At 41.1% G+C, this 25538-nt stretch overlaps 2 protein-coding genes across 3 annotated transcripts in view; one reads left to right on the forward strand and one right to left on the reverse strand.

Moving 5' to 3' along the window:
* The window catches only part of ACBD6 (acyl-CoA binding domain containing 6), a 205966-nt gene extending 196247 nt beyond the window's left edge, over positions 1 to 9719 (forward strand). For both annotated transcript variants that reach the window (XM_050766501.1, XM_050766511.1), the window contains one exon: positions 9431 to 9719. In XM_050766501.1, coding sequence (XP_050622458.1) covers positions 9431 to 9585 — 155 coding nt within the window. In that variant the 3' untranslated portion in view covers positions 9586 to 9719. The remainder of the gene's footprint in view (positions 1 to 9430) is intronic.
* Positions 9720 to 22841: 13122 nt separating this feature from the next.
* The window catches only part of LHX4 (LIM homeobox 4), a 31172-nt gene continuing 28475 nt past the window's right edge, over positions 22842 to 25538 (reverse strand). Inside the window, exon 7 of the mRNA XM_050793802.1 lies at positions 22842 to 23705. Within this exon, the coding sequence (XP_050649759.1) occupies positions 23311 to 23705 (395 nt within the window). The 3' untranslated portion in view covers positions 22842 to 23310. The remainder of the gene's footprint in view (positions 23706 to 25538) is intronic.

Genomic DNA, 25538 nt, shown 5'->3' on the forward strand with positions numbered 1-25538 from the left:
GAGCAACAACATTGGTGGGGGGGAACCCTAGCACCCTAGCCCCACACTAAGCATAAGGTAGCAGCATCCTATCACTGGAGGAGTTTGAAGGCAATGATGCACTGAACTTATCTGTCACAACAGCAAACCCAAACCCAGTTCAGCTGCTGACATTCATCTCTGTACACCTTCATCAGAGCTCTTGGGTGAATAGGTGCATTATCAATGAGCAGTAATATTTTGAAAGGAATCTGTTTTCCTGAGTAGTAGGTCTCAACAGTGGGCTTAAAATATTTAGTAAACCATGTTGTAAACAGATATGCCATCATCCAGGCCTTGTTGCATTTATAGAGTATAGGCAGAGTAGATTTAGCATAATTCTTAATGGCCCTAGGATTTTTGGAATGGTTTATGAGCGTTGTCTTCAACCTAAAGTAACCAGTTGCATTAGCCCCTAACAAGAGAGTTCACCTGTTCTTTTATTTATTTATTTATTTATTTATTTATTTATGTATTTTGTGATGGAGTCTCGCTCTGTTGCCCAGGCTGGAGTGCAGTGGCGCGATCTCAGCTCACTGCAACCTCCCAGGTTCAAGCTGTTCTCCTGCCTCAGCCTCCCAAGTAGCTGGGACTACAGGTTCTTGCCACCATGCCCAGCTAATTTTTTGCATTTTTAGTAGAGATGGAGTTTCACGGTGTTAGCCAGGATAGTCTCAATCTCCTGACCTTGTGATCCGCCCGCCTCAGCCTCCCAAAGTGCTGGGATTACAGGCATAAGCCACTGCGCCTGGCCAAGAGTTCACCTGTTCTTTGAAGACAGGCATTGTTTTCTCCTTTCTATGAAAATCCTAGATGGCATCTTTTTCCAATATGAGGCTGGTTCATCTACATTGCAAATCTGTTGGCTGGACACAGTGGCTCATGCCTGTAATCCCAGCACTTTGGGAGGCCCAGGTGGGCGGATCACTTGAGGTCAGGATTTTGAGACCAGCCTGGCCAACATGGTGAAACCCCTTCTCTACCACAAATACAAAAATTAGCCAGTCATGGTGGCACATGGCCTGTAATCCCAGCTACTCGGGAGGCTGAGGTACAAGAATCGCTTGAGCCCAGGAGGCAGAGGTTGCAATGAGCCAAGATTGCGCCACTGCACTCCAGCCTGGGCAACAGAGTGAAACTCTGTCTAATAAAAAAGAAAAGAAAAAAAGAAAATCTGTTGTGTAGTATAGCCATCCTTATCAATTATCTTTATCTTAGATCTTCTGGATAACTTGCTGCCACTTCTGCATCAGCACTTACTGCTTTACCTTGCACTTTTATTTTATGGGGACAACTTTCCTTTAGCCTCATGAGTCAGCCTCTGCCAACTCCTAATTTTTCTTCTGCAGTTTCTTCATCTCTTTCAGTCTTCATAGAATTAAAGAGCTGGAGCCTTGCTGTGGATTAGACTTTGGCTTCAGGGGATGTTGTGGCTGGTTTGATCTTCTACCCAGACCACTCAGACTTTTTCTAAATCAGCAATAAGGCTGTTTTGCTTTCCTATCATTTGTGTGTTCGCTGGAATAGTGCTTTAATTTTCTTCAAGAACTTTCACTTGGCATTCACAAGTTGGCTGACTGGCACAAAAGCCTAGCCCATGTTGGTTTTTGACATGCCTTCATCACTAAGCTTAATCATTTCTAGCTTTTGATTGAAAATGAGAGATGTGTGACTCTTCCTTTTACTTGAACACTTGGAGTTCATTGTAGGGTTATTAATTGGCTTAATTTCAATAATATTGTGTCTCAGGGAATAGGGAGACCCAAGGAGAGGGATAGATGGGGGATTGGCTACTCCATGGTACAGTCAGAACACATACAACATTGGTCGATGAAGTTCATATTATATGAGTGCAGTTCATGGCACCCCAAAACAATTACAATAGTAACATCAAAGATCATTTATCATAGATCCTCACAACAGAAATAATAATGAAAAGTTTGAAATATTGTGAGAATCCCCACAGTGTGACACAGAGACACAAAATGAACAAATGCTGTTGGGAAAATGGCACCGATAGACTTGCTTAATATAATGTTGCCACAAATCTTTAATTTGAAAAAAAAAAAAAAGGCAGTTATCTGTGATGCACAGTAAAGTGAAGCACAATAAAATAAGTTATGCCTATATAAAATATTTTGAACTGAATGAAAATGAAAACACTCCTGTCAAAATTTGTGGGATGGATGCACAGGAGGCTGAGGCAGGAGAATCGCTTAAACCAGGGAGGCAGAGGTTGCAGCGAGCCAAGATTGCACCACTGCACTCCAGCCTGGGCAACAGAGCAAGACTCCACCTCAAAAAAAAAAAAAAAAAAAGTGGGATGCAGTTAAACCAGTGCTTTAAAGGAAATTAAATACTATTATTAGAAAAGAAGAATTCGTATCAGTGATCCAAGCTTCTACCTCAAATAAAGAAGGGCAAATTAAGGCCAAAGTAAGTGTGAAACGATAAGAAAGATCAGAGCAGAAATCATTGAAATAGAGAACCAGAAAACAGAAAATCAGTGAGATCAAACACTGGTTGTTTATAATAGTTCTCTAGCCAGACCAAGGAAGGAAAAAAAAAGAGAAGAAACAGGCTGGTTGCTGTGGCTCACACCTGTAATCCCAGCACTTTGGGAGACCAGTGCGGAAGGATCACTTGAGACTAGGAGTTCAAGACCAGTCTGGACAACATAGCAAGACCCCATCTCTACAAAAAAAATTTTGAAACATGCCAGGCATAGTTGTTTGAGCCTGTAAGTCCCAGCTACTCAGGAGGCTGAGGCAGGAGGATCACTCACGCCCAGGAGTTCCATGATGCAGTGAGTTATGATGGTGCCATCACAGTCCAGCCTAAGGAACAAAGTGAGATGTGACACTAAAAAAAAAAAAAAAAAAGCAAATTACCAATTTCAGGAATGAAAGGATATCAGTACATATCCTAAAGATATTATAAAGCAAATAAGGAAACATTACACACAATTTTGTACCAATGAAATAACTTAGATGAAATGGACAAATTATTATTTTTACTATTATTATTACTATTTTTGAGACAGGGTCTCACTCAGTCACCTAGGCTGCAGTGCAGTGGTGCGATCTCAGCCTGCTCACACTGCAGGCTCCACCTCCCAGGTTCAAACAATTCTCCTGCCTCAGCCTCCCAAGTACCTGGGATTACAGGAATGTGTCACCATGCCCAGCTAATTTTTGTATGTTTAGTACAGACAGGGTTTCGCCATGTTACCCAGGCTGGTCTCAAACTCCTGACTTCAGGCAGTCTGCCTGCCTCGGCCTGCCAAAGTGCTACTGCTAGGATTACAGGTATGAGCCACCGCACCTGACCAGGACAAATTTTTTTAAAAACACAAACTACCAAAGTTTTCTGAAAAGGAAACAGAAAGCCAGGCGTGGTGGCTCACACCTGTGATCCAAGCACTTTGAGAGGCTGGGGCAGGCACATCACCTGAGGTCAGGAGTTTGAGGTCAGCCTGGCCAATATGGTGAAACCTTGTCTCTACTACATATACAAAAATTAGTCGGGTGTGGTGGTACACACCTGTAATCCCAGCTACTCAGGAGCCTGAAGCAGGAGAATCACTTGAACCCGGGTGGCGGAGATTGCAGTGAGCCAAGATCGTGCCACTGCACGCCAGCCTGGGCAACAGAGCCAGACTCCATCTCCAAAAAAAAAAAAAAAAAAGAAATAAAGAAATAGAAGTGCACGCCTTTAGTCCCAGCTACTTGGGAGGCTTGGGGAAGAGGATCACTTGGAGCCAGGAGTTCAAGGCTGCACTGCACTATGATCATGCTTGTGAATAGCCACTGCATTCTAGCCAGGGCAACATAACCTGACCCCATCTTAAAAAAACAAAAATAAAAAATAGAAAATCTCGATAGCCCTATATTTATTGAAGAGATTGAATTTGTAGCTAAAAAGTTTGCCACAACAAGATTTCCAGGCCTTGTTTACTTCCCTGGTGAATTCTACTGAGTGTTTAAGGATGAAATTGGCTGGGCACAGTGGCTCACGCCTGTAATCCCAGCACTCTGAGAGGCTGAGGCAGGTGGATCACCTGAGGTCAGGAGTTTGAGAATAGCCTGGCCAACGTGGCAAAACCCTGTCTCTACTAAAAATACAAAAATTAGCTGGGCGTGGTGGTGGGCACCTGTAATCTCAGCTACTTGGGAGGCTGAGGCAGGAGAATTGCTTGAACCTGAGAGGTAGAGTTTGCAGTGAGCCAAGATCATGCCATTTGCGCCACCGCACTCCAGCTTGGGCAACAGAGTGAGATTCTGTCTCAAAAATAAAAAATAAAAATAAAAAATCTACACACAAATGTTTCGAGAAAATAGAAGAAGAGGGAGCACTGCCCAACTCATTCTGTGAAGCCAGAATTACCCTGATAACCAAATCCAGACAAAGACCTTAGAGGAAAAGAAAACTACAGGCCAGTATTCCTTATGAACATTGATGCAAAAATGTTCAATAAGATGTTAGCAAATTGAACCTAGTAAATACAAAAAGATTAATAAATTTTGTGCAAGTGTGTTTATCCTAGGAATGCAAGGTTGGTTTGGCAGTTGGGAACCATAGTATTTCACCATATCAACAAATCAAAAAAACAAAACGTGATTAGATCAATTTATGTAGAAAAGGCTAACAAAATTCAACTTCCCTTCATGATGAAAACAACAACAAAAACTCACAGCAAAGTAGAAATAGGAAATAGTAAGGAATTTCTTTAGCCTGAGAAAATTGACAGTTAATATCATCCTTGATGATGAAAGGCTGAATGCTTTCCCTATAAGACTGTGGATGACAAAAATATCCACTCTCTCCACTTTGATCCAACATTGTATTGAAAGTTCTAGCAATGCATTAAGGCAAGTAAAAGAAATGAAAGCCATGTAGTTTTAAAAAGAAGAAATAAAACTTCCTTTTTTCATAGGTGATGTGTCCATCTGTGTATAAGACCCCAAGTATCTATTAAAAAAAAAAAACACTAGAATAAATGAGTTCACCAAGTTCACAAGACATAAAATCAATATATATAAATGAAGAGTTTTCCTGTATTCTAGTAATGAACAATTGAAAATTAAAATTCAAAAACACTGAGGCTGGTATACAAATCTTAATTGTTTTTCTTTATGCTTACAGTAAATTGAATTTTTAAAAGATATTATTTGCAGTAGCCTCAAAAACATGAAATTCTTAGGGATACATCAAACAAAATAAGTGTAAGATTTGTATGCGTAGAATTCCTAATTATTATTGAAATTAGGGAAAATTTAAATGGAAAGAGATACCAATGTTCGTGGATCAAAAGACTCAGTATTGTTAAGCTGTCCATTCTTTCCAAATTGATCCATAGATTCAGCAGGGTCCCAATCAGAATCCCAGGAGGATCTTTGTAAAAACTTCTAAGTTGATTCTAAAATTTATATGGAAAAGCAAAGGACCTAGAATAATCAAAACAACTTTGAAAAAGAATAAAGTTGGAGGCCCCACACTGGTTTCAGGACTTAACTATAAAGTACAGAAATCAAGGCAATGTTGTATTGGTATAAGAACAGGTATATAGATCAAAGGAACATGATAAATAACCTAGAAATAGATCCAATCTAAATGGTCAGCTGATTTTTGACAAAAATGCCAACATAAAATTCAGCGGAGAGAAGAATAGCCTTTTCAATACATAGAGTTGTAACAATTGGACATCCAAATGCAAAACAAAACAAAAAGGTGAGCCTGAAGCCTACTCAAAAATTAACTGGGAAAGTAAGATCTTAGATGTATACATAAGAGGAATAATGATAAAGAACTAGAAGAATATTTTTGTGATCTTGGTGTAGGCAGTGTTTTCAGATGGAACACAAAAAGCGCAAACCATAAAAGAAAAATAAATTGCACTTTATCAAAATTAAAAACTTCCGCTCTTCAAGATACTCTTAAGAAAAATGACAAGTCACATGCTGGGAGAAAATATTTATAAAACATATATTTGAGAAAAAAAACTTTGTATCCACAACATATAAAGACCTCTTACAAGAAAATGACAACCTTATTAATAAAGGAACAAAAGATTTGAACAGATAAATCACCAAAGACAGTTGGCAAATAAGCACATGAGAAGTGTTCATCATTAGACATTAGTACAAATTAGAAATCACAATGAAAAGCCACCATAGACCTAACTAGAATGGCTAAAAAATATTTTTAATAATAGTAAAGTGCTGGTAAGGCTGCAAAGCAACTGGAATTTATACTTATTGGTGTGAATGAAAACTTTAGAAAAGTTTCGTAGTTTCTTGGAAAGTTAAACATTGACTTGCCATATGACTCGACAGTTCTCCTATTTACCCACAAGATTACCCAAGTGTTCATAAGATCCCTGTTCATAATGCCAAAAATTGGAAGCAGCCCAGATGGCTGCATACATCCATACAGTAGAATACTACTCAGCAATCAAAAGGAAAGAACTGGTACTTGAAGCAGTGTGGATGGATCGCGAAAGCAACATGCTAAGTGAAAGAGACCAGATACAAAAGACTATGCTATATTATTTCTGTTTCTGGAAAAGACAAAACTATAGGGACAGAAATCAGATCAGTGCTTGCCAAATTATGCCACTCCACTCCTCATAAATGCCTGTGGATCACTTGATAAAACCCAAACTTCTTAGTGTGACCGATTCAAGGCCCTAGATAATTTGACTTCAATCCAACCTCTGTACTTTCAACTCTTTGTACTGCTTCCCTGAGCAAGCAGAGACAGTTCTAACAGCATACCTTGTCATGCCTCTGCTAGTGGTATTTTCACATTCTGCAATGCCTTTCCTTCTCAGGAATTTTGCTCGATCCTTCAAAGCTCATCTTACATCTTACTATGAATTTGTAGTGTTTTTGATCCTTCAGTCTCCTCCTTCCTCCCTGCCTTTGCAGTGTGTGTATTTCTGCCACAGCACTTATTCATTCTTTTGTGTTGGAATTGCTTATTTACATATTTACAATCCATTCTCAAGAGCAGAAATCTTACCTGTATTCCTGACAGGACTGGTACAGTATGTGCTCAATAAAAGGGCTATAGGGCCAGGTGCAGTGGTGTATGCCTGTAATCTCAGCATTTTGGGAAGCCAAGGCGGGAGAATTGCCTGAACCCAGTAGTTTGAGACCAGCCTGGGCAACAAAGTGAGACTCCCAAAGTGAGAGCCAAGCATGGTAGCACATACCTATAGCTATAACTGCTCAGGAAGCTGAGGTGGGAGGATTTGCTTGAGCCCGGAAGGTTAAGGCTGCAGGGAGCCATGATCTCGCCACTGCACTCCAGGTTGGGAGACAGAGCCAGACCCTGTCTCAAAAAAAAGTCCGTGAAATTCAGCTCCATACCCTTTATTTCTCTTAAAACAAACAAACAACAACAACAAAAAACCCCACACACTGTGTTGTGTGATAATCATGCTACACAAGAGTATATAAAATATATATGAAGAATTTAAACATAGCTTTTAAAAATTTACCCACTACTTAGCTTAAGAAATACAACATCACAAATATCTTTGAGCCTTCTGTGCATGCCTCTCAAATCATATGGCCTTCCCTAGTGGTAATCTTTGAGAGATTACAACTATCCAAAATTTTATATTAATGATTTCCTTTGTAGTTTCAGCACATATTTGTATGTCTGAATAATATTCTTTCGTTTTACCTGTTTTCAAAATTTTGTTTAAATGAAATCATATCGTATGTATTCTTCTCACTTGTTTTTTTCCCTTCAACATTATGTTTTGTATATAAACCCATGTTGTGTGAAGCTATAGTTCATTAGTTTCCAGTGTTCTGTAGGATTTCATTGTACACGTGATTGATACTTTATTTACATGTTACCATTAATGAGCATTTGGGCTATTTACATTTGGGATCTATTGTGAACACTGCTGCTGTGTACATGCTTGCAGATATCTCCTGGAGAACATGTGCAAAAGTATATAACTAGAAGTAGAATTGCTGGGTTGGAGGGTATATGTGTGTTTAGGTTTAACCTGTAATGCTCTAGTGTTGTCTAAAGTAGCAACACCGGTGTACACTCTGACATCTAAAGGGGTTTCTTGCTCCATTCCGTATCAGTGCTTGGCATTGTCAAAGTTAATTTTCACCAATCCTAGTGGGTATGAAATGGTATCTCCTGGTTTTTTGTTTGTTTGTTTGTTTGTTTGTTTATTTTTGAGACGGAGTCTTGCTCTGTCGCCCAGGCTGGAGTGCAGTGGCTGGATCTCGGCTCACTGCAAGCTCCGCCTCCCGGGTTTACGCCGTTCTCCTGCCTCAGCCTCCCGAGTAGCTGGGACTACAGGCGCCCGCCACCACGCCTGGCTAGTTTTTTTTGTATTTTTTTTAGTAGAGACGGGGTTTCACCGTGTTAGCCAGGATGGTCTCGATCTCCTGACCTCATGATCCGCCCGTCTCGGCCTCCCAAAGTGCTGGGATTACAGGCTTGAGCCACCGCGCCCGGCCGGTATCTCCTGGTTTTAATTTTCATTTCCCTGATAATGTGGAATGCTCATCTTTTTATATGTTTATTGCCATTTATGTTTCATCTGGTACCTCTTTTTGCCTTTAGTGAGTCCAGTTGTGTCAACACCATCTAATCATTAGGTCTTGATTTCCCCACTGATCTGCCAGCTTTGTCATGAATTAAGTTTTCATATGTGTGCAGAAGAATAGATCACCCTCTGTTCTAAGCTTCTGGTCTGTTTGTCCATTTTGGGGCAATACCATACCATATTTATAAGTCTTGATATCTCTACACCCTTTTTTCCCCTTCCTATACCTTGAACTTGAGCTTATCAGTGACACCCGTTGGTGCCCTTTTTTTTTTTTTTTTTAATTTTTATTTTTTTTTAGTTCCTGTAGAGGAATGGTCTGATTACTGGGCCAGCTTTCTTTTTTTTTTTTTTTAATTTACAAATTGTAAAGTTCAGTTACTTACCCACTTATCCCCTCTTCAAAAACAAAACAAAACATTTTATTTGACATTTACAGTATTTTTAGCCTTTTGACATATCCTGCACATGTATCATTATTCTGAAATAAAGATCAAAGTAAAATAGATACTTAAATACTATTTTTTATTCTTTTCCTTAATCCCATTCTTAAAAGACTAGAGCCCAAAAGTCTCACAATTTAGAATACATATTTGTTTGTGTGTGTGTTTCTAGGCAACCAAAAAGGTAAATTTGATTTTCCTAAGGCTTGAAAATCTAGCATAATACCACAGTTCTCATTACCAGGCCTGATCATCCTTCAGCCACTGTAACATTGCTCATGGTTCAGTATTCCTTATTGCTCAGCACTTTCCTTTACTGCTGGAGTAGAGGAGTTTCTCTGTCTCGCGGTAAACTGGTTTTCGTATTTGTCGATTTTCCTTTCAGCCTCTGCCTGTGAGTTTCTGGATATTGTAGAGCTGCTGCTCCAGTCTGGTGCTGACCCCACTCTCCGAGACCAGGATGGCTGCCTGCCGGAGGAGGTGACAGGCTGCAAAACAGTTTCTTTGGTGCTGCAGCGGCACACAACTGGCAAGGCTTAATCAAAAGACTGGAAAACCACAGTCTGTAATAGCATAAGGCTTCCATTATGAAAGAAAACTACAAAAATAATACTTCTTTTTCTGCCCATCTTTGGTATGTATTGGCTAATAAAATCAGTTCTGTGGAACTGGGATTTTGAAGCCTCAGCAATTCATTCTTCTTGCATACATTCTAGGCAGTACAGTTTTGGTGATGAACATGTGTACTGTGCATAATATAATCCAATTCTGCTGAGCATGCTCTGAAATTTATCACTGCTTTAGAGGGTGGGCAGAATAGGAGACAGATCATATTTCACAATATTAAACATGGCTGCTTTTCTAAAAAACATACAGAAGCAAATGTAACCATTAGGGAAAGTTTCATGAGATCCCAACATGGTAGAGATCAAATGATCTTTTGTAGCATTTTGTACACCTGGTCTGAATAGGCAGCTAAAATGTCTATTCTTTTGGCAGACAGAATTGGGAAGATAAGAAAGAAGAGGGGTGTTAAGAAAGAGAAAGCAAAGGAGAAAGCAGAGTTTTGTCACATAAGGGGTGTAAAAGTCAGAACAACCAGATTTACTGAAAATCTCAAAACCCTGGGGCATTTTAGAATAATACTTTGTTTTCACTCTAGGATTGAAACAGATTCTGGAGGATTCATCAGGGTTAGTTCAGATTCCTTAAACTCACCTTCACTAAACAGGAAAGGAATTTCTTTAGGGCTCTTTTAATTGACTATAATGACCATGTCATATGTAGCAGCAGTCTCTGTATGAAAAGAAAAAAAAAAAAAAAAGCTTAGATCCGAACTGTTAGGTCTATTTGGATCTATCTAATATGTTATTGTGAAGTTACTTCTGGATACCAGAAGAGCTTTTGTTTTTTATTAAAAACACAGACAAGTATGCTATTATTTTAATTTAAAGGACAGACCAGTATGCCACTTTTTTTTTTTTTTTTTTTTGAGACAGGGTCTCGCTCTGTCACCCAGGCTGAAGTGCAGTGGTGTTATCATGGTTCACTACAGCCTCTGCCTCGTGGGCTCAAGGGATCCTCCCACCTCAGCCTCCTGTGTAGCTGAGATAGCTGGGACTACAGGTGCGTGCCACCATACCCCACTCATTTTTGTATCTTTTGTACATATAGGGTCTCCCTATGTTGCTCAGGGTGGTCTCAAACTCCTGGCTGCAAGCAGTTTTCAGGCCTCTTAAAGTGCTGAGATTACAGGTGTGAGCCACTGCGCCCATCAAGCCACTCTTGAAACTGGCTCCCAACATTTTTCCCTGTAAGCTCCAAAAGCTCCATCGGAATTCACTGACTTTTACTATTATATAAGGAAAGTAAATAGTTGTCATAGTAAGAGAAATGAAATAAAAAATGAACTGAGATGCAAAGATAACCACTTAAAAGATAATTTTTCTAACAGGTATTACTATTAAAATGATGAGTAATAAACTTTCTTAGTATAGTTCTCAATGGTGAAGATTTTCATTACCGTGAGCTAACCTGTTCTTTGGAACAAGCCCCTCTATAACAGAAATGAGGCATATTAGTGCTGTTTATTTTGTGATTTTTCTATCTTAACTTCTTATTTTCTGAGATATAAACCAAAATCATTCACCAAAATGATTCATTTTTGAAATAATTTGATTTGTGGAAGTGATATGCATATTAGTACATACTGAAATGCTGTAATTCTAGTAGAGCATTCTCTTCATTGTCTGTTCTTTCACCACAATCCTAGCTACACTGCAACCTGCTGTTTAGCTTACGTCTTTCACATTCCACACTAATTGAATGTGTTTTAAGAAACATATATTAGTTATAGTGAAGTCACCAGGATGATGCATGCAGTTTTTAATTGATATTACTTTGTGCATTTTTAAGACATTAGCAAATCAAAAACCATTTATTCATTTTTAATTTACAGGGTATTTGAGCAAGAAGCTATTAAGGAACTGCTTTTTTCATCTCTCTTTTGCAATTCAAACTTGGTATTTCTTAGACAAGTTTTTTATTACCTGTTTTGCACATCTGAAACTGTATAGATTTGTTTTTAAGCATAGAATATAACTTATCTTTTATTTTATTTTAAAGGTTTCAAATTTATATTCAAAACTGTCACTAAAAACAGCCATCAACTTAACATTTTCAAATACATTCTAAAGCCAATTTCCAAAATCTCTGTTCTTTATTCATGAGTATCTGAATTTTCAGAAACCTTGCTATCATATAATAATCTATAGATCATCTCCCTGTGCCTTAAAACACTGTTCTAGGCCCATGGCCTTCCCTTTTCTCAGTATTATGTATATTTAGAATTAATTATATGATATCTCAAGATACTACATGAGATATCTTGAAAAGTCTCATAGAAAGTAGTGAATTACCAATCAGAAATTAACTAAATCTTTTAAACCTATTACAACTATGTTTCTAATAAAGATATAAGAAGTCAGCCAACTGGCCACATATTATCTCTTATTCTTGTCAGGTAGAAGGGTAACAACCAAAGTATAATATCTGGAATTGTATCTAGTGTATCTTTTCTTAATGTTTCAGCATTTTCCAGCTAAAAGGTTGCTATGATCCAGTGAACCTTTCTATTAAATAGGTATTTCTTAGCTTCCTGCCAGGTTTAACTACTTGGCTATGGGTTATTATTCCATGTACACTATAGCATCTCTGAGATTAATGAATAATGTGTGTGACTGTAGCAGAGCTGAGCTTGGGTTGCAGAAGAGTTTAGCGTCCAGACAAATATATGCTTCAGTTGAACATGAAAGCTTTTATCAAACTTCAAGCCCTTAAAAATTCCCCTTCATAAATAAATATTTATCATAGAATAAGTATGTAACACATCAGCTACAATTTAGTAATGAAAATATTGAGTTTAAATATTTATGAGTGAATTTCAAATCCCAGTTCCTAAGGTGATTTGAGTCAAATGTTTTCATCATAGTTACAATATTATATTTGATCAGTTCTGAGATGCACCTATTTTCACTTTTTTTTTTGAGACAAGGTCTCACTCTGTCGCCCTGGCTGGAGTGCAGTTCACATTTAAACATATTCAGAATTGGATGGCGTTTATAAACAATGACATATTGTAGTTCAATTGCCAGCATTTTTTTCTTAGTGATACATAAACTTATGTTTCTTACAATTAGTTATATCTTAGCTTCAATGAAATAACAACAGTTACACCGTTTTTTGGGTTTTTTCGTATTTTTGAGTCAGGGTCTCACTCTTGTCATCCAGGCTGGAGTGCAGTGGCACCATTATAGCTCACTGCAGCCTTGACTTCCCTGGCTCAAGCAGTCCTCCCACCGCAGCCTCCCAAGTAGCTGGGACCACAGGTGCATACCACGAGGCTCAACTAATTTCTTTTTTTCTTTTGTAGAGACAGTCTCCCTATATTGCCCAGGCTGATCTAGAACTCCTGGTCTTAGATGATCTGCCTGGCTCGACCTCCCAAAGTGCTGGGATTACAGGCAAGAGCTACCATGCTTGGGCACATGATCTTACTTATTCAAAATCAGGGTGATTATCCAAGCCTTTCCTATCAAGTCCAAAAGTTTCTCAGAACTATGTTATCAGGATAAGCAAAAGCAAAAACAAAACCAGCTCATATGCAAAGGTGCATTATCAGGCCTCTTGGTGGATTTTGTATATACACATTGAGCTTTCGTTTTAATACCATAAAGACCTTAATGTTGGCCAGGCTCGGTGGCTCATGCCTATAATTCCAGCACTTTGGGAGGCTGAGGCAGGTGGATCACCTGAGATCGGGAGCTTGAGGCCAGCCTGACCAACATATAGTGAAACCCCATCTCTACCAGAAAATACAAAAACTAGCTGGGCGTGATGGCGCATGCCTGTAGTCCCAGCTACTTGGGAAGCTAAGGCAGAAGAATCACTTGAACTCGGGAGGCGGAGGTCACAATGAGCCAAGATTGCGCCACTGCACTCCAGCCTGGATAACAGAGTAAGACTCCGTCTCTTAAAAAAAAAAAAAAAACTTAATACCGTCTTTCATAATCATGTGATTTGGAAAGTTGTTATTATTATTGGAACTTTACCTTGAGTATCTTTAATTACTTTAGTAATCATTCACAGTTTCTTCACCAGAGAGATGTTGGATTAAAGTATAGTGATTATCAGACTCAAGAAAAAATATGTTTCCTTCTTATGCTTGTCAGCCAGTGTTTATTATGTACCAAGTATGGTCAGTTTTCAAATATGCATTAATTGGTGTTACTCTAGAGGACTGAACAGGTAAAGCTATTTAACCTAACCTTTATTCACTTGTCCTTGAAATATTCCTGTCATGATTTTCGTATGGATCACTTCGCATGAATCACGTATAGTTATTGGGAATTCACGGCTTATTTCTTAGTCCAGGGAGACTATTCCTTATCCAAAATGCTTGATTTCTGGGTTTTTTGGTGTTTTTATTTTTTAATTTTGAAATGTTTGCGTTATATACATACCAGTTGAACATCCCTAATCCAAAAGACCAAAATCCAAAATGCTTCAATGAGAATTTCCTTTGACATGTAGTTTTGGGTTTGAGAGCATTTATGATTTCGATTTTGAGATTGGGGATACATGACCTATATTTTGCTTTTATACTTGAATTCTTCAAGATTTTCTTTCGTGTGTTTTGTTGTATCACTTTTTCTTAGCACAATTATAAAACAAGTGTAATTATTTCACATTTTTCACTGGTAATTATTTCACATTTTTCACTGTCTTATGGGATGTATGTACTGGAATCACTTCTGGGGACACTGTTCCTTCCTTTGTATTCCTGGTCCTAAAAACCAGGTCAGAGTGTTCACAAGTTACAGACCGGTTTCTATGCATGACAGAATCTTTTGCTGATTTTATTCCTAAACAATAGAACACCGAAGTTAAAAACTAGGTGAGAAAACCAGGGGAGGAGCTGCCCGACAGCATGCACTTGTCTCATGGTGGAGCTCTAGGCAATCAGGGTGGGTTTCTCTCAGAGGTGGGAAAGTCACCATTTGAACCTAATGCTGCTGGATGCAGTGGCTGAACATGTGGGACTGTGAGGGCATTAAGGAGTCGACAGGTGACTTCCAATGGACTATGCTAAGCAGCAGCCACAAATTCATCATCGGCACTACAGGAGGATTTATTTTTCCTCTCACTTGTGTAGCAATCCCGGTTTCCATTTTAATATTTAGAAGGTAAGTTCAGTTGATGGACACTTTGTGTAATAAAAGGCTCCTTTAAAGTACATGCTCATGCACACATACAAGATAAAAAGTGGCACTCCCAGTGCCCATGGCTTTCATGGAGTACATTTGTGGAGCCCAAAGCCTAGTCCTGGATATGTTTATAGCACTTTAGCTCCGTTTGTGAGTTTGGAACCCTTCCAAAAAAAAAAAAATAGAAAGACACATATTATTGTTTATAATCTGCTTTATTCCACCAAACCTTGACTGAACAGACTTGTGGATTGCTGTTTAAATCCCTCAGTGCCTTTAACTACCGATACAGAAAGTGGTTAATGCGCATTCTAAATGAAGCTTGGCATCCACTCCAGGGAATCACTTTAATTGAGGAGCATTAAATGTTAAAATGATTTTTTTTAAAGCCAGCACACACATACTGAGTATAGAAGTTCTGGCCCACCAGTAATATAGTTTCTTGGTTATTGTATTTCTCCAGCTTTAAGCCCTGCAGTTGACAGGTGTCGAAAAAGTGACTTTCAATTCCCTGGGTCACTATCTGCAGGCAGCTGGCCAGTGAGGAGGCACCCTTCAAGGATTCCACTTCAGAGTAGGGGAGGGAGCTGTCAACTTTATGGATGTTTGTTTTTCTGAAATAATAAACTAGTCCCAGGTGACTAAAATATGAGATTTAACCCCAAAGTCCTTGCCTGGGCTCTCCATTGCTGTGCAGAAGCCATCTGTTGAAATCTGTTTACCATTTTAATGGTCTCGCTTTTTTTTAACTGCTTGTTTCCAACTCCAAGTGTGTGCCAAGACCACTTTTTTTGGGTCTATATTTTATCTTTCAGAAAGTAATTCCCAGCCTTTCCCAAATCCCCAGCCCCTCCCAACCAACAGGAGATCCTGGTCCAGGGTTGGCAAGCAATAGAAAGATAAATCATTAAATTTTTTTAAAAAGCCTCTCCTACAATTCTAGAGGCAGCTCAGCCTCTCTGAGCCTTGTGAGCTCTGACCAGTTCAGGGACACCCTGTAACTTGCCCAATTTAGTTACAGAATAACATACCAGTTTGTGTGTAATACCTAAATTCAATTTTTGTGTTTTTGGAGATGGCCAACGGAAAAATCACCAAAAAGAAAGGGTTCTAAAGGAAAATCCTGAAATCACAATGGCAAAAATGACAGATGAAAATGAATTAAAAGATGGAAAGAGACAGATGTTACATGCAAAAGCCCATGCCTGCTTTCTCTGAAAGGATGTGATATACTCTCCCCGGGCAGGAGCTGATCATTTAAAAGAACTTTATTTAATAGTTTTGGATGGTTTATTTTTATTACTCCTTTTAGAAGGATGATAATAAAATTTCCCTTTTCCTAATGATCTGGCCCCATTTTATAAACATCGATTTTTTTTTCTCCCTTCTAACTCAGTACTTCTCCACAGTAGTGACTGAACTATTTACTTCCCTGTGGCAGTCATGAGCCAAATAATCATCCATACTGAGCTTGATGAGTGCTCCCTGCACAGCCAGGCAAAGGGACTTTATGAAGAAAGGCACCAGAAATTCTGAATGATAAAAATGAAATACCATTCTTCTAAGCAAGTGTGGCAAAGGACACGCTTTCAGACTGTAAAGGACAATTTTTAAACTCTGTCTCACATATCAAATCTAAGGAAATACATACAGATACATTGAGGATCACCTCTCAAGATGTTACTTCCAGTTTAGCCATCGGTTAAAATGTGCAACACACTGATTTGCCTTTCATTTCTTTTTTTCCTTTTGTGATTTTAGTTGAGTAGAATCCTGGGCCCAAGGGGAAAGGACAGGAAAGCAATAGAACACTGACTGCAGAGCTTCCATTTGTACTCCTGAGTGAGTCTTGCTTACTTCTTTCTGGCTAGCGATATCTTTCCTTTATTCTTTAAGCAGCTGTCTTTTTGGAAAACCACTGTCAGAAAGAAAAAAAAGAAAATCAGACTGCTCAGGAGCCGGTCTCCAGTGACCCAGTCAAAATAAGGGGGTTGTTGTGGGGGGGACCAGATCTTCTCTCCTTTGTGAGCTGCACACATTTTATAATCCCGAAAAGTTATTACTAGGTTAGCATTGTGGTGGAAGCTGTGTACACTACAGAATAAAGTGAAAGCGGTCCAATAAACCTGCTATACTCAAAACAGTTGATAGTATATTGAAAACAAAGATGCAACATAGGCTGGTGATGAGGGGCTGAGAATGGAAGACAAGTTAGGCTACCCAAAAACATGGTATATACTGCATAAACTAGCCAAAATTCTCATGCCCATTACCAGTGCCTCAGGAATGAGTAACCAAGTTTAGTAGCAACAGAGCCTTTCCTAGCCACATTGTGAATTTCCCTAACCACCACCTGAGACTGGGCTAGTGAAGAAAAAAAGACCTTATGTACAGCACCTTCTGTATTCCCCTACCAATATCTTCACTCCCATTTGAACTTCTCATCTTCTTCACCCTTTCTTGATATATAACCCAGTAAGATCTCTTGCCTTTCTCAGCCTAATAAAGCACTTACCATGGGAGATGATTTTGGCAAAGGATCATGACTCTCCTTGATAGCAGAGCTTTGGGTCTCCACTAAAAGACCTTTAATCCCTCCAAGAATCTCACTGGGCATTCTGCCTGGGAGGTACTAACTTTCCGGTTTAAGTGGGTAGACTTTAGGGCGCAAAGCAATTCTAGAACTTAGGTTAAGTCCCAACAACCCGGTGGCAGCATTAGAGAACTCAGAGGTCCGGAGCCCAACCTCCTGCTTTGTACCTAAGTAAATTGTTCTATGTAATGCTTTTTGTTTTGTTTTGTTTTCAAGTTTTCTCTGTCCAGGAAAGGAGAAAAAACAAAGGGGGAGGGGGAAATGCCACACACACAGTAAGGTGGCAGAGAAGTTGGCACTGCCACTGTCTAAGGAGTCAGAATATTTCACCAAGTATTCCAGGATAACTAGTAGCTAAACATGTGATGAATGAGATTTCCTTGCCCACTCTCCCTAATGAGACTCTATCAGCACCGTCCAATAGAGCCATCTGCAATGATAGAACTGTTTTATATCAGTGTTGTCCAAATACAGTAACTATTGAGCACCTAAAATGTGTGTAGTGTAAGGGACTAAACTTTTAGTTTTATTTAATACTAATTTAAATTTAAATAGCCACGTGTGGCTAGTAGCTACCATATTGGACAATGCCGCTGCTTTGGATCTTGTCTTCAGCCAAACAAAACTAATGACTAATGGGGAAAAGAAGCGCACTGTAGTTTTTCCACAGTGGAATCCCAGCTGTAAAGAAACGCTATGACTTTTTTTTTTTTAATGTAATGAAAAAGTCTGTTGCTTTTTCCAGTCCAGCTAAACTTAGGGTCTGCACACTAATGAAGCCTCCTGAAGAGAAAAAAACCGAAATGGAGATTCTCCTAGAAAATGTTTGTCCAGGAGCCCTGATGACTCTGATGAGGTGTTTCTGTCCCTCTATAAATATAGACACTTGCATATACTTTCTCTAGAAAGAAAAAGTGTATGCATGTGAAGGACTTTTAAAATGCTACTGGACAGACTGGGCACAGTGGCTCACACCTGTAATTCCAGCACTTTGGGAGGCCCAGGTGGGCGGATCACTTGAGGTCAGGAGTTCGAGACCAGCCTGGCCAACATGGCAAAACCCCATCTCTACTAAAAACACAAAAAATTAGCCGGGCATGGTGGCACATGCCTATAATCCCACCAACTCTGGAGGCTGAGGCACGAAAATCACTTGAACCCAGGAGTTTCAGGCTGCAGTGAGCTATAAATCCCACCACTGCACTCCAGCCTGGGCAACAGAACAAGACTCTGTCTCAAATTAAAAATAAAATGCCACTGAACAAACAGGAACTACAAGTTATATGGTCAACATTTGTACTGCTCATTGCCTAAGTCTAGGGGCAGAGGATTGTGCCCAGGTAATGACTATTAGAAAAACCAGGGAACTTCCTCTAATCAATCCTTTATTGAGTGGTTCTAGTTCTGGCATTCAGAGTTGTGTATTTGGTTTCAGTTTTTATTCTATTTACATCAAGAGAAAAAGCTTCCAGCAAACCAAATGAAAAGCAAGACACATCAGCATCTAAAGAATTTCCATATTTATTTTACATAATTTTACCATACACATCTCATGCCAACACACAGGAGGCATATACAAACAAACGCACCAGCTTCTGTTTTCCAAAGTCACGTGGCAATAAATAAGGATGGGTGGGTCCTTTTTTTTTTTTTTTTTTTTTTTTTTTTTTTTTTTTTTTTTTTTTTTTTTTCCAGGAAACAAGACTTCATTTCTTTTTAACTGTACAAAATTTACATTGTGAAGGATGAGGGCAGCGATCCAGAGCTGAGGGATCTGGGGTTTGAGGTCTGATTGCAAGCTCAGAGCAACTTCTGGAATCCCGCAGCCCTGAACCTGCTTGTTTGGCCGAACACAGTCCTCAAGTGGGAAAGTTGGTGTGATTCTTGCCTCTCGGTGGGCAACAGATGAGAGTGGGGCTGTCCTTCCTCTGTTCACCTGTGCTCTGCCTCCCTAAGCAAAGGATTGCTTGGTGCACCTCCCAAACCTGCAGCTGTCTCCTCACCAGAGCTAGCAGCATGAAACTGTGCTTTTAGTGTGGTCCTACCAAGCAGAGTGTGGATGGGATGACTTTGCTGAGCTCTCTCTTTTTGGCTCCAGTCACTCACTGTGTTTAGAGCAGTTGGAGCAACTACTGCAAAAAGGGCCAATTGACCAATCCAAGAAAGAGAGAGCCAGTGATGTGCTTTTTATTTAGCTTTCAGCATGCCCAGAGCCCTTCAGCAGCAGGCAATAAAACAAAACTCATTTCCGCTTAATTGAATTTTTCTTCATCTCACAGCTTCCAATTTTTAAAGTGCAATGTTTAAAAATGAGCCTCCTCAGGCCTTCCAGACCCTGCTGGCTGGGGAGGTATGGTAATTATTCTCATGGTTATAACCAAGTTGTCAGTCGTGGCATGTGGGAGTGGAGGTGCAGAGAGTGGGCTGTCATACAACACACAGCCTTTGCTCGTCAGAAGCCTTGAGCCCCCTCCTGTAAAGAGGCAGTTGGAAATCACCAGCTTGAGCTTCAGAGATAGAAATGTCTTTTGTTTTACAGATTTCTTACACTTCCTTGCAAAGTGAGCTTAATGATGAAGATCTAATGGCCCAATTATCTTACTAGGTTTCATGTTTTATACTGGCCCCCCAAAAGTTTAAGGACACTGCCAAATGCTTTTCTTGTGTCTTAATTTTTTCCTCTTTCCCTGATGTTTCACAGTACTCATTTGCAGGAACAATGTTAGCAATATGATAGTTGATCTTTGTTTTACATTATATTCATAACTGTCAGATGAGACAAGAAAGAGAAAGCACAAAGACTGACAGGAATTTGCCTGAGGTTGCACAGCAAGTGCTTGAAGGGCCAAGAACCTGACTCCCAACACTGATTTACCCATCGGGCCAACTTCTTAGCCTTTAAATCTGGTATTTCCTCCATGGTTTCATTACGTTCCAACAAACAGAGATTCCTCCATAGCCCCTCAGTTTCCATTTTGCTTATACCAGTTACCACTGGAACTTGGGGTTTTAACTAATTTGCTCCTGGATTCAAGAGCTTCCTACTCTAAAGTTGGCCAGGCAAGCACTGCAGATAATGATAGCCTCTAGAAGGTCTCATTTCATTTGTAAAATTCATCCATGTCATTTTAGCAAGGGGGGAAACAGCTATCATGTAGCACCTTATACCCCATAATAGGCTTCCAGGCAATAGAGGAGTGCCTCTAAGAGAAGCTAAAGGTAATGAATGCCCAGCTCTTCTCCATTTCCAAACCCCAGAAGAGTCTTGTCTTGCAATGGCTCATTAGTGGCACCAGCCCATCCATAATGCTAACCCCACCTGCAGGAAGATCCATTTAAAATCTTAGACCTACTGTGGCTGTGCTTCTAAACAGGCAGCAATGTTTGCTGCTTTCTGGGAAGGTGGCTCTGGAAAACAAAGCTCTCCTGGTTTTCAGACCAGTGCTCTTAAGGGGTTTTCCAGCTACCTAGCCGTACTGACGCCAAAGAACTATTGACCTCGTCAACTGTTCATTGAGTTCCTCAAGAGATTTATTATGTTAGTATAATGAAGAAGGCCTCTACTTCCACTACTGAACTGGGAATTAGTATGATTAACTTACAGAAACAAAAACTGATCAACTTACAGTGATCTTAAACAGTGCTACACAGAGGAGGATGCCCCCCACCTTTAAAGAGCGTGCTCTCCCCCACACTATACTCACCAAAAACATCAAGGGCCTCTGAAATCCCATGAGTTGCTAAACCAAATAGTCAACTTGCAACAGTGATCTGGGTGGGCAGCTTTTCAACTGGTTCATTGCCCTGCAGAGCCTTTTCTCCTGTGTACTTTAAGCAGCCATCCTCCAAAAAGACGACTGCATATTCCTTTCCTCACATGGCATTTATGTCTTCCTACCCACCCCAATGTTCACGATTGGAGAATTCCCAATAGCACAGAACTGGCAAGGCTTAACACACCATCATCCATAAACATGGAACCTCAAGAGAAGTGTCTATGTTTGCAGACTCCTCAAGCAAAAATCATGACCACTGCAGCACTACCAAAAAACAAGGGTACACCATAAAATTGGTCAGAGAAGAGGTGGCCTGAAGGCTGATCCCAGAATTTACTGTTTTAAAGAAGCTTAATTGAATTTAGTTTAGTCCTGGAAAGGGGCTTTCAAAAGATGCAGCAGCCCAAGAGGAACTGTGTGTTCTTCCTTTAGTCTGCCTATGACATGCCTAAATCTTTGCAGTTCTCAAAAGGTGACCAACCATTCTTAGAAGGAAGGGTCCTTAGGGTCTCTGGCCCCATCACTTCATGTGATAGAAAGGCAATGCCTTCTCACCCTTTCCTACTCTGCTGATCTCATTTAAGAGAATGGGAGGCCAGAAGAAGCAAACCACAGCTTCCCAGAGGGACGGCAATACATTCCAGCTGGCTAAATTCCAGTTTGCACATGGAGAGCTTCCTGATGGCAGATGGGTGCACAAAGTGGGTGGGAGCTACAGCACCATTCAGGACAGCGTTTCCCACAGCAGTGCAGTCTGTCACAGGAGTGGCAACTCGTAAAGCGGCGGTTGGCCTTGCCCTAGCCTCAGGCCTAGTGATGTGCTACTGCAAACCTGCACAACAGGGAATCCCTGCACCACCACTGGCCAGAGAGCTCTGGCTTTCTGACCATGGGACTGCAGCCCAAGGCATGGCAGGTGTCCAGCCAGCAATCCAGAGAGATGCAGCCCAAGGACCACTTAGAACCCATTGGACAATTTTAGGGCTGCTCCCTAAATTATTCTTCCCAAACAAGGTAGGCCAAAAAAAAATTGCTGGTTCCTGGAAATGACCAAAACTGTCCTCCAATTGAGTCAGCTAGGACAGCAGAGAAAGCTTTCATTATTAAGGGGGCAGAGGGGTAGACTTGCAAGCTCATCTAAACCAACTCCTTCAAAACAGACTCCAAATATTTCACCCTACAAGGGATGGGGAACTCTGGAAGACTGGCATCAGCCGATATGGTCGAACAGACTGCAGGTTTGGAATCCAAATGTGTCTCTAACTGTTCACTGATTGTCATTCTGTTCTCCCCACATTTTAGTTTTGCTCATTCTGTGGCCCACAGCCTGTCTTGTGGAATAAATGATACAAGGAATTGAAGAAGGCACACTGCACCAAGGGGACTCATCAGGCAGTCTGCAGCAGTGGTCCAGGGCTACTCAGCTCAGCCTCAGTCATCTGCAATGAAAACCACCTCTTGCTATCAGAGTCAATTATATAGATGGGACTTAAAAACCAAAACAAACTCATATTCTCTGGTTTGTAGGAAAGAATATCTTCAGAGCAAACAAAAAAAAAAAAAGGAGGAGGCATATTTTTAATATCAAACTGTGGCCATCAAAGTGTTCACTAACCTTTAATAACTGATCTTTTCATTTTGAAATATAGGGTTCAATATGGGTGGTCCAGAAATCACTTTTATTTTACTCAAGGGCTGTGAGGCCTCTACCTCAGGAATCTCAGTTCTCATGAGAGCAGTATTTTGGGAGGCATTGCATGAGACACACCAGTTGGAGCAAAGTTCCCAAAGCCCAAGGGGGCCTATCACAGTCACCTTGTGCTACCAAAGCACTGAGCAGCCAAGCCCCTAAGCAGAACAGGAGGGGAGAGACCCAACAAGCCAGTGTCCCTAGAGCTCTAGGCCATTACCCCCTGTGCTGTGTTCTGAGATGAGGCTGCTCTCCCACTGCTTCCCCAGGAAAACAATGCCCTGTGGTCTCACAGCCTTCTAGGAATCAGCGGAGGACTTCCATTGAAAATAATGGAAATTCACATTGGCGTACTTTCGATCCTTAAAAGGTAAGTCTCTTTTGATCCTTGAAGATATTCTCTCAAGCCAGGATGGCAGGTAGGGTGGGGAGGAGAGAAGTTTAAAAAGGAGGATGATCCATTTCATCGAGCCAAGAGGCTGGGCTAGTTGGAAAGTCGGGATAGCCTACACTGCTTCCTGTGGAGATGTCAGAGGTGGGTCCCCCAGCCATGGCTCTCAGCGTCTGGCTTACTCCCTGCCCTGCATGCGCAATGATGCCCAAATTACTGTCCACCGTGTAATCCAGCCCATTGAGCAAAGGAGCGTGGGATGGCAGGGACGATATGGAGGATGGAGACTGGGGGATTCCATAGGGGCTCCCATCCCTCAAGTCCTGATAGGATTGTCCTGTCCCGTCCATGGAGAAGCTCCCATTCATTAACTGTCCGCCTGTAACGTCCCCCACGTTGCCATAAATCCTATTGGTGTGGCCAAGTTCTGAGAGAATTTGATCCTCTGTGGACAAAAGAACGGAGATTTATTGTCAGCCGCCAGGACTCTGATGGTCCCCTGCTCTTCACAACCTAGGAATACATGTGACCAAGAAAGACACCCAAGGACGGCAGCTGCCTTGCAGCCAAGCATGGGTCAGACACACCAATGTGGCAGCCTGACATCCAGAGGCCAACCCAGGCCAAGGAGAAAAACAAGAAACACCTGCAAAGACTAAATTCCCAGGTCCCAGAAGGATGGTCAAATGTTTGGTGAGCTCGCTGGTCCTTTGTGGCTCGTGTACTAATACTCTGGCTACACTGAGGAGGATGAATGCCTAAGACTGGGTGGGTCAGATGTCTCCACATCACGAATGGAAACTACATACTGACAAGATTTACCCTGAAAGCTTTCAAGCTGAGAAAGGGCTTGGTTTAGTTGGTTGGGAAGCAAGCAGGCCCGTATGGTCAGGGAAGCTGAGGACCACTCTTGGACATCTGTACAAAATCCTCTGGTCTATCTGGAAGAGAGGTTCAATATCAGAGGACTTGGTTTCTGTCTGTATTCAATAAACTCTTCACTGGGGACAAGGAATTGACTTGATTAAGGCAAATGAACCTTCTTGTTTCTTGAAGAATTTCATTAAAGGAATCTAATGGAATCTTTGCCACTTGAAAGAATTCATCTCTTCAACAGAGGTGAGCAGTTTTAGTCTTTGGGTAATTATTCCCAGAGAGACCAATGATAGGTCAGCCCAGGGACCCACCTGCATCCAACAGAAATGAGCTTAACCATCCAGTATGTTCTAGGTGTTGACTTCAACAGCCCAGATGAGATTAAGTGACTTTCCTAATCCTGCCAAGAAGCCTAGAAGGTGAGCATTAGTCCCATGAGCGGTCCCCAAGGCCCCACAGCCCCTGTATTCTGAGAGGAGGCTGCCCTCTAGGGCTCAGCTGACCTCTGGGCTGAACTACAGTCCCCCCAGGGCATCGTGGTCCTGGCAGGCAACTTGTTCCATCCTCTGTCTCACAAACTTCTTTTTCTATTTCCTACGCACCAATCCCTAAATAAGGCCTCCCCAGACTAGACTTCAACACCCCATCCCTTCTGAGGCCTGCCCCCCATTCCCCTTAGAAAAAACATGGTGGGGGGAGCTCATGCTCTTTAAAGGGAACAGGAAGATGAAGGCTCCACTCCACTGTCAAATGGCCTTGAGTTAGCCTTTTGCCTTTACCTGTCATCCCACATGACCAGGGCCCTCTGCGGGAGCCGCAGGCTCCTTGTGGAAACAATCATGCCTTCCAGGTATACAGATGTGCCAGGCTTTCCCCAAGCCCATCTATAGTCGGTTGTGTTCATTGATCCCCACAACGCAGTGAGAGGGGCAAAGATGGGGTATTCCCCATGGGAATACTGGGGCTCAAGAGAAGTGAATCGATTTGACAGAGCCGCGCTGGAAACCAGGTCTCTGATCGCCAGTGGAGTACTCTTCCCTTCCCCCCTCCACAGAAGACCTTCCACATTTGGGAACTCAGTAACTGAGAACAGATATGATTCTTTGCAAACAACCTGAGGATTCACAACATGCAGTAATTTGCAATTTTGCTGATGTACGAATTTGAATATAGCGCATGCTGCAAAGCTTGTGTGCAGGGGACAGAATGAAGTGAGTGGTGGGGGAAGGGAGTTCGGAAGTGAAGCCAGTTCCCCATCTCACATGCACTCACAACACTGATTTCCCAGGAAAAAGGGCCTGCAGAGCATGTCCTCTCCACCACCATGACTGGAGGAAGGGGTGGCTCTAGGGAACCATCAGAGTAGGCCAGTGTCCCAGCAAAGGGGACAAAGATGGGAGAG

This window comes from Macaca thibetana, chromosome 1 (assembly GCF_024542745.1).
Source record: "Macaca thibetana thibetana isolate TM-01 chromosome 1, ASM2454274v1, whole genome shotgun sequence".
NCBI classification, from domain to species: Eukaryota; Metazoa; Chordata; class Mammalia; order Primates; family Cercopithecidae; genus Macaca; species Macaca thibetana.